At 41.2% G+C, this 8,258-nt stretch overlaps 1 protein-coding gene across 1 annotated transcript in view; it reads right to left on the reverse strand.

Annotated features, from left to right (window-relative positions):
* The window catches only part of bco2b (beta-carotene oxygenase 2b), an 8,140-nt gene extending 5,653 nt beyond the window's left edge, over positions 1-2,487 (reverse strand). Inside the window, exons 1-6 of the mRNA XM_008280548.1 lie at positions 2,392-2,487; positions 1,080-1,263; positions 787-998; positions 539-654; positions 274-376; positions 39-167 (exon numbers count right to left, since the gene is read on the reverse strand). Of these exons, the coding sequence (XP_008278770.1) occupies positions 39-167; positions 274-376; positions 539-654; positions 787-998; positions 1,080-1,263; positions 2,392-2,428 (781 nt within the window). The 5' untranslated portion in view covers positions 2,429-2,487. The remainder of the gene's footprint in view (positions 1-38; positions 168-273; positions 377-538; positions 655-786; positions 999-1,079; positions 1,264-2,391) is intronic.
* Positions 2,488-8,258: the final 5,771 nt, after the last annotated feature.

The following is an 8,258-nucleotide window of genomic DNA, read 5'->3' on the forward strand; positions in this document are numbered from 1 at the left end:
AATGGATCTGTAGTTAAGGCACAAGAGTGAAAGCTCACCAAAGCTGTGGTAGTAAGAGGGCTTGGCTTTGTCCACTGAGGGGATCGAGCACAGCACCGTGGCTCCCTCCAAGGTCTCTTCTTCTGTTTTCTTGGTCGCGGGCACTCGGATGATGTTGTAGAATGCTCCTGCCGGCACAATTTAAATCCCTCGTCAAGGTCATCGCACACATGGGGAGCAGCGTTGCTGTTCTGCGCAATTGTCTCTTACTGTGATTTGATGTTTCTAACATACCTTTAGGGGTGTAGGAATTCCCCATGTTGTAGGTTGTTCCATCAGGATCAGTGTGAGGGTGAGCAGTCGCTCCATTCACAGCAATGAATTGGCTCCAGTCCACCTAACACAAACAAATACATGAGTGAACATCGCATCTTGGCTTCTTGACACTTTATCTATTTTATATTGTTAATCAGCTGTTTATAATACAGTAAAGTGTGACAGTAGCCTTAAGCTCACAATACATTCAGGTTATATTTCACTTGTATCACTCTTGTGTTACCTTTTTGATCGACTCCAGGGTCTCAGGGTCCACCTTGTGCATACAATTTGTTTCCGTGCTGACGTAATAATCACCTTTGTAGGTCACAAAACTCACATTGGCATTGTCGGTGCCCTCTAAAGGAAAGGAGAAGTTGTCGCTCATATGTGGAAGTGAACTCTAAACATGGTGGTCACAACTGTTGCACATTCAAACCACGTATGACTGCATCTGGAGTTTGTGTTCATGTGGTGTGACATAATACTCACTTGGTAATTCGAATCTCGACAGAAAGCGCTGGAAGAAGTTTTTACAGGGGTCTGGCACGGTGACAGTCCCAAACTCAGACATGGTAATGCGGTTGTACTCCTTGTTGGATTGGTAGCTTTCACTGGACAGGAAGCGGCTTTTGTAGGTCACTTGCCCATTGGATATTTTGAACTGGTGCAGGAGAGCCATACCGTCAAACCAGTGGTTGAACCTTACGAGGATGGAGCCAAGAGGGGTTGGTTTCAACACATAATGTCTGCTGTTGATGCATAAATGCTCTGAGAGGTCTTACTTCTGGTTTCCGATCTCGAACTTCCCCGGCCCGTTTCTCAGGAGGTTCCCGTTGATCCATTCTGGGATCGTGCCAGTGATGCTGGTGCCGATGGGCTCAGGGGTGTCCTCCACGGAGCACACAAACTTCTCAATGCAAGGCAGGCCGTGCACATCTGTGAAGTGCCTGACCTTCTTTCTGGGTGCTATGAAAAAAAAGCAAGCAAGCTTTGTAGATCCAAACTACTCTCAAATAAGGGTTCTTGGATGGTTCTTCAGGATGCTCTCTGCGTCTTCAAAGCACCATCACTTTTTAAAGAACCTCCTTTTTGTTTAATGGATGGTTCATCATGTACTTTATGTGGTTCTTTAAAGTATTGAAGATTTAGGTGGCTTAAAAAGCATTAGATGAGAGCTGCAGCTTTCATTTTTATTTCTGTTTTTTTTTTTTTTTTTATCATCCATTAATCATTAGCAACTCCTCACAGTTTACCAAATCCTTAGCTCGCACCATGGAATATATTATTCTTTTTGACCAACAATCTTTAGATCAAAAAATTAAATGTATTATAACAGAAAGAACCTTAAAATAGCAAATGATTTTCAAATCCTGTTATCAAAATAGAACCAGATGGGCCCACAATAACATGGTTCCTTACTGAACCCATTTTTAAATTCAAAGTTCTTGGAGCACTCTTGGATTTATGGTGCCAAAGTGAACCATTTTTTTGGTGCTCATTTGAGACAACAAAAAAATGGGTCTTCAATGCCATCACTGTGAAGAACCGCTTTTGGTTTCAGTTAGCATCTTTATTTGTCTACATTTTCTCTAAAGCAGGGATCTCCAACTCCGTCCTCATGAGCTACTGTCCTGCAGGTTTTAGACGTTTCCGTACTACAACACACCTGACTCACATTGATGGATCTACACAAGTCTGTTAATGATCCATTAATGTGAGTCAGGTGTGTTTCAGTACCGAAGTGTCTAAAACCTGCAGGACAGTAGCTCACGAGGACCAGAGTTGGAGATCCCTGGTCTAAATAACAACAATATAATTGTAAATAACAATATATCAGCACCCTCAATATTTCTGTAAATAACACTATCATTCCTGTTTAAACCATTCCAGTTATTTTTATTTTTAGTTACTTTATTTTACTGTATATTTATTGTTGTTTTGTTGCACCAACCCACCAGAACAAATTCCTCGTCCTGTGAGAACTATACCTGGCAAAAATTTATTTCTGATTCTGATTCTGAAAGAGACATTATTATTTGTTAAGCTAAATCACCAACATTAAAATGTGCAAAGCTAGTGCAATGAAATGTTTACCTGAAGCCTTTTTCTTTTGATGTGTGCGGGGATCCATGGCTTCAGCTAAGCCTCCTGCAGCTGAAATCTTCCCGTGGTGCTGTTTTCTCAAAGACCAGCTCTCAGCTTTATACTGTCCTCCTGACTGTGAGGCCCCTCACAAACACTAAGAATACAACCACACACTGATGTCATGCTTTTGTAAGCCTCCAGTAAACAGAAGACCACTGTGATAAAGAGATAATTTAAGTGGTAACTTATTCACGGAGATAATCGCTTGCTAATGAGTGTCAGATCTGTATTTTTTATAGCAGGTCTTTGTTCCAGTTTCATTCGTCAGGCTAAACAACAAGATGAATCAATTTGAACTGGATGAATTGGGGAATTTTTTTTCTATATCAGCTCTTGTTTAAAAAAAAAGGTTGGCTATTGCAAACTTCTATTTCTGACATAATGACAGCGTTTGTGAATGTGTTTTTGCAAACAGGGATTTTTCTCTTTGAGTTTATTTGGAGCAGTGATAAAACAAATGCCTGTATTTATTCTTTGCACAGTGTGATTCACTGATGTATATCGCTCAGTGCGCAACAAAGGCTGCAGGTCATGTGGACTGCAGAATCTAAATTCAATACATACAGTAGGTGGTAATTACTCAACCAGACGTGGAGTCAGGGCTGTCTTAGGATGCTGCTGTTAGTAGATTTGAGATAATTCATTATTTCTATATTCAATATGAACCTCTTGACTAGTGTAACTGCTGCGATCCGGACGAGTTTGGGAACTTTAAAGCTCAAGCTCAGCAAATTCTCTTCATATTTCTTTCATTAATAAAAAAGATCTTTGACACTGAAAGCACATACTGCACATTCTTTACTGTATATGACTGTAAAACGTACTTTAAAGGTCTTTATCAGCTCTCAACATGAATGAACATTGTTCTACGTCAGGTGTCATATGGGTCAAACAAAGGCCATATGTTTGTAGAGCAGTTTGTGAAAGAAAACTTGATTGCCTACATCCCCTGCAGTCAGGGGTGGAGCCAGACAAGACGAAGACCATCCATTACCCACAATGGTGGCACAATGTCTCGTTATTTTGTTTTTCCCCAACTCATTTTTTTGGCCACTTACTCTAATTGTTTGCTGATGTAGGAAAAACTGCCATGTAGAGGTGCACGACATAGACATAGACACACACATCCACACACACTACAGACACACTAACACATCCACGTTTTATTCTCTGATACCGGTTTTGCTTTCTTTTTTTTGTAAATGTTACAGATGCACGATATATCGGCGACCACATCGGCATCGGCCGATATCAGTGTTTTTTTTCCCACATATCGGTATCGGTCCGATGAAGAAATTTAGCCGATGTGAAAAAAATATGTTTAAAAATGTTTTGCTTTTGTTACATAATAAAGAAGACTGTGTGGCTTCTTTTGAATAGTTTTACTTACTTATACTCATTTTTCCGTATGAGCAAACATCGAATATGGACATCGGTAATATCGGTTATTGGCGATATCAGAAATCTTAATATTGGATATCGGTATCAACCAGAAATTTTAAGATCATGCATCACTAGTAAATGTATAAATATACTTTTTTTCCACCCATTTATTGTCGTCCCCCTTCTTGTTGCAGTCTTGAGCTTGCCCGTAACACTCAATTATTTAAACACAGACTTTTTCATTGTTGACAAAGTTCATATAATTACAATGTGAATAAATACTCCTGTGTCAAAAGTGTCCTAGTTCTGCTCATGACACCCACCTAGTTAAGACATCACGCTATGTCCATCCACACTTTAGCTTCTTTGTTCTGGCTGCAGGTTCTGGGTCAGTCTTCAGCAGTTTGTTTCCAGAGTTCTTCAAAGTAGGTCTCATCCTTACAAACTTCAAGAGTCCAGACAAGAGCTTTAACTAAATCCACAACTAAACCGAAATAATTTACATATGAAACATTGTGATATTGTCTATTCAATTTTCAGTGATAACAATCTACTTTTTTTTTGAGTCACTACAAAATTAGTGTAAATATCTTCTGGTTCATAGCTACTTGATTGCATGTGACTGAATGAGGGTTGTTGCACTGTTAGAATGCATCTGTTGGAAAACAACAAGAGAAATGGTCCTGCCAAAAAAACATGACTTACAGAATCCAGTTCTATGAGTATGTGTGTAGCAATCTAACACACTTTACTACTGATGGTGTGTTGTGACCAGACCTTAGGCTGTAGTACACCACAGTACACCTCCACTATGCAGGAACAAAGGGGAGTATGATCCTGTGAAACTAGGGAAAACTGTCTATATTGAGGAACCAGAAAAACATGTAAAAGAGGACAGCTCTGTTTGGGTGAAATCACAGTCGGGACGGTAATTTCATGGAGAATTTCTTATCGTTTCTGGCACTAGAAGTGTGTTGATTTACTCAGAGTCTTTATTCATTTAGATCTGTTCAAATCAGCACAACAATTCCAAGAAATGAGACAGATTAGCAAACCAAGACGAAAACATCAGTTAGGAATGGTAGAATGCAATGAACATGAGGAGAACAAAGCTTGACTGTGTACATTGGTTCTCCACTGATCCACCAGGGGATGACCTGAGGGTTGGTTCTGACCTACTTGACCTTGGCTATAGCCACAGGGGTAAGTCATGGTTTAGTGCTCGTTCACCTGGAACATCGATCTCACCTTGTTGTTCCGATAACAGGAGGGCTGTCTCCACCGAAGAAGACCCCTAAACCAGTGAGAGATGCCTCCAGCCGGGGAGCTTTGGATAGTTCATCGCCTCCATCTCCAGGGCAGGCAGGGAGCAGAGGCGCCTCTTGAGGGGAAGAAGAGGAAAAAACGAGGGTGTCAGTTCACCAGTAACCTTCACTTCTCTGATGAGCCTGAACTTTCACTGGACAACCTGCCAAAAAACAAGTCCTAGATGCCCACAGTAGATGCACTGTCCCTCCTGCAGGTGGCGATGATGTTTCTCCAGTGTTCAACCCATAGTCTGTATAAGAATCATACATACTGTATGTATATACCTTAGATCGTGGTTCTACCCTTAAGAACACCCACAACTAATCCCTTCTATCTTGGTCCATGGCTGAACTTTGGTTTTGTATTCAATAAAATTGCTAAATTACTATTTAGATAGACGATTTCTTGTCTTGATTAATTATTTGGCAGATAACCCACAATAAAATAAAAACTATTATTTTTACACTTAAAGTCCGGCGAGCTGTTTTTCCGATTTGATAGTCTNATTTTGTCATTTGCTCATCCTAAGTAAAAAATACACCTAAAGCAAGTCCACCTCCTCTTTGTTTGGCTTCTCTTAATGTTTTTATTGGTTTGTCACTGAGGAGGAAGACCACCCACAGAGACAGATGTTAGTCGGCGCTTGTACCTCACTGTGTAGTGTGCATCCAAGGTGTTTGGGTTTTCTGAGAATTTTCTGAGCATTTCCTCTACGTTTTATCTTATCTTAATTTAAAGCTTGTGGTAAACCAGATCTCAGGAACTTGACGTGTCTGATGGTGAAAATCCCCACCGTCTTGCACAACAGCGACTATTTCAGATGTTTTAATTTATCGCTGATGTTGAAATGGAGACATTTAAAGGGGTTACTGTCCCAAACAAAAGACGCAAAGACAACAGAAGAATAAATCATGCCTGTTTTACGCGTTCACTCAGCACAGACAATATTATATAAGTAGACATCCATCCATCNAACCCACGCTGCACGGGGAGAACATGCAAACTCCACACAGAAAGATCCCAGGTGTCCTCACTGGGATGTGAACCGGAGACCTTCTTGCTGCGAGGTGATGGGAACTGATACGTTTGTCTTTCCAGAAATGCATCAGCCCCTCTTTCCCAGGAGTTCAATAATATTTTGTAGAAGATTATTCAGCTTTTGAAGCAGTTGTGGTTTAAGTACACGCTCTCTGACCATCTGCGTAACTTCCATCACTTACAACAGACCTGATTTTAAGTCATGTGTTTCAGGAGAGAGGCACCAGAGGTGTTTGCAGCTGAACCTTTGTGACTGGGCCCAGTGTCAGGTGCTGACATGGCACTCAACTCTACAATACAAACACTGACTTCATTTTGCCATGCAGCTGTTGTTGCTGTGTAACTTGTTTATCAAATTCCCACAAATAGCATCTCTTCCTGCCCTGCAGTATGAACTGTTTGCAGTTACAGAAACATATCGAAGCGATTGTCCAGCATCAATGATCTGGTTTGTCAACACTGGAAATTCCTCCCAGCAATATCCTGAATGAATTTAGTTTTGCTTGCATGATAAGAAATAGGACATGTGGATGTGAAACATGGGTATCAGCTACTGCTCCTTGAAGCAAAAAATAAACAATTTTGTCACAGAATATATTCCCATAAGGGCTTAATGTCATGCACAGTTAAGGGGCATGACCACTTTGAGGGAGTGGAAGTTTGCTCGAAACCGTAACTGAGTGATTTGGGGTGCAAGTCATGGTAAGGCTTGTTTTTATGTCAACAATGTGCAATTATAGAAAGTTATTACTGATGTTTTATGTTCCAGAAATATGTGAGGAAATAGGTCCCAATGCACAAGCATGCACGTAGCTGGTTTACAGCTTGCTGCAGTGTTGTTATGAACCCAGAGCCAGGTGGTCACATTCCATTTTAGCCGGTCATGTTAGCGCCGGGGCAGCAAGGTGGCGCAGTTGGTTAGCACTGTTGCCTCGCAGCAAGAAGGTCGCTGCTGGGGGCACCGGGATCTTTCTGCGTGGAGTCTGCATGTTCTCCCCGTGCAGCGTGGGTTCACTCCGGGTTCTCCGGCTTCCTCCCACACAGTCCAAAAACATGTTGAGGTTAATTGGTGATTCAGGATTGAGCGGTGTATAGACAATGGATGGATGGATTTTTGCGCCTACTTTTATTTTTTTGTTGCTGTTGTTGTTTTTAATCTCTCATGACTGAGGTCACAGAGGTTAAGAACTTTTTGACATCCCTTTAAAATGTTTCACAATAAGGAAGTCTTATCACACATAGGCCCTCACTGGCTCCAGACCTTAACCATCACCACCCATGAAAGGAGGTCATTTTCTTCATATACTATTTTGAATTTACAGTATTGTAGCTGGTCCTAATTTTTCATGCTTTCTGGTTCCACACCTGTAGGTTCATCACGTATGTTCATATCATTGCAGTTGGTTTTGTTTGTCCATCTGGGGGCAACAAAGACTTAGAAATCAGTTCTAAATGTATGTATTGTTACTAAATGGCTGCTTGTTTACAGATCCAGCAGGACGGGAGCAGCTCTCGAACTCATTTGAAGTTGTCTCTCTGGCTACCAGGCAAATGTTGATTTCATTTCCCCTCTTCCTGTAGCAACATCTGTACCCTCCATTGATTCCTAAGAATAAAACACTCCACTGTGTTTAGGCTCAGACTGTTTGGGACACCTCTTGGTCTATGTTCAACCTTTTTTTTTTTTTAGGTCAAGCGGCTTCTTTTGTGGCTGGAGTTTGATGCTACAGGTTTGCAGTCAAGGGGATTCCTTGAACACAAGTTATCCTTTTACATTGCCTCTGTAGTGATTGCCTTTTGTTCCTCTTTTGATCTGATGTGTGAGCTGAGTCCTTAGTGGTCTTCCCCACCTTCATGTTTGATTCCATGTGTTAATGCCCCCTACCCGAGGGGGTCAGTAGAGTTACAGTTCGAGCAACTGTTTGGCCACTACTGTTTATTTTCCGATCATTTTCTCTGCTTGTTTGTTGGGATTATTTTATTGTTTAACCAGCTAGGCCTTTGCTTGTGTTTCTTGTCTTATTATATATTTTGCACATCTGCAAGGTGGCTCGGTGGTTAGCACCGTTGCCTCACAGCAAGAAGGT

Source organism: Stegastes partitus, unplaced genomic scaffold (genome assembly GCF_000690725.1).
Source record: "Stegastes partitus isolate 25-593 unplaced genomic scaffold, Stegastes_partitus-1.0.2 Scaffold199, whole genome shotgun sequence".
NCBI lineage: Eukaryota > Metazoa > Chordata > Actinopteri > Pomacentridae > Stegastes > Stegastes partitus.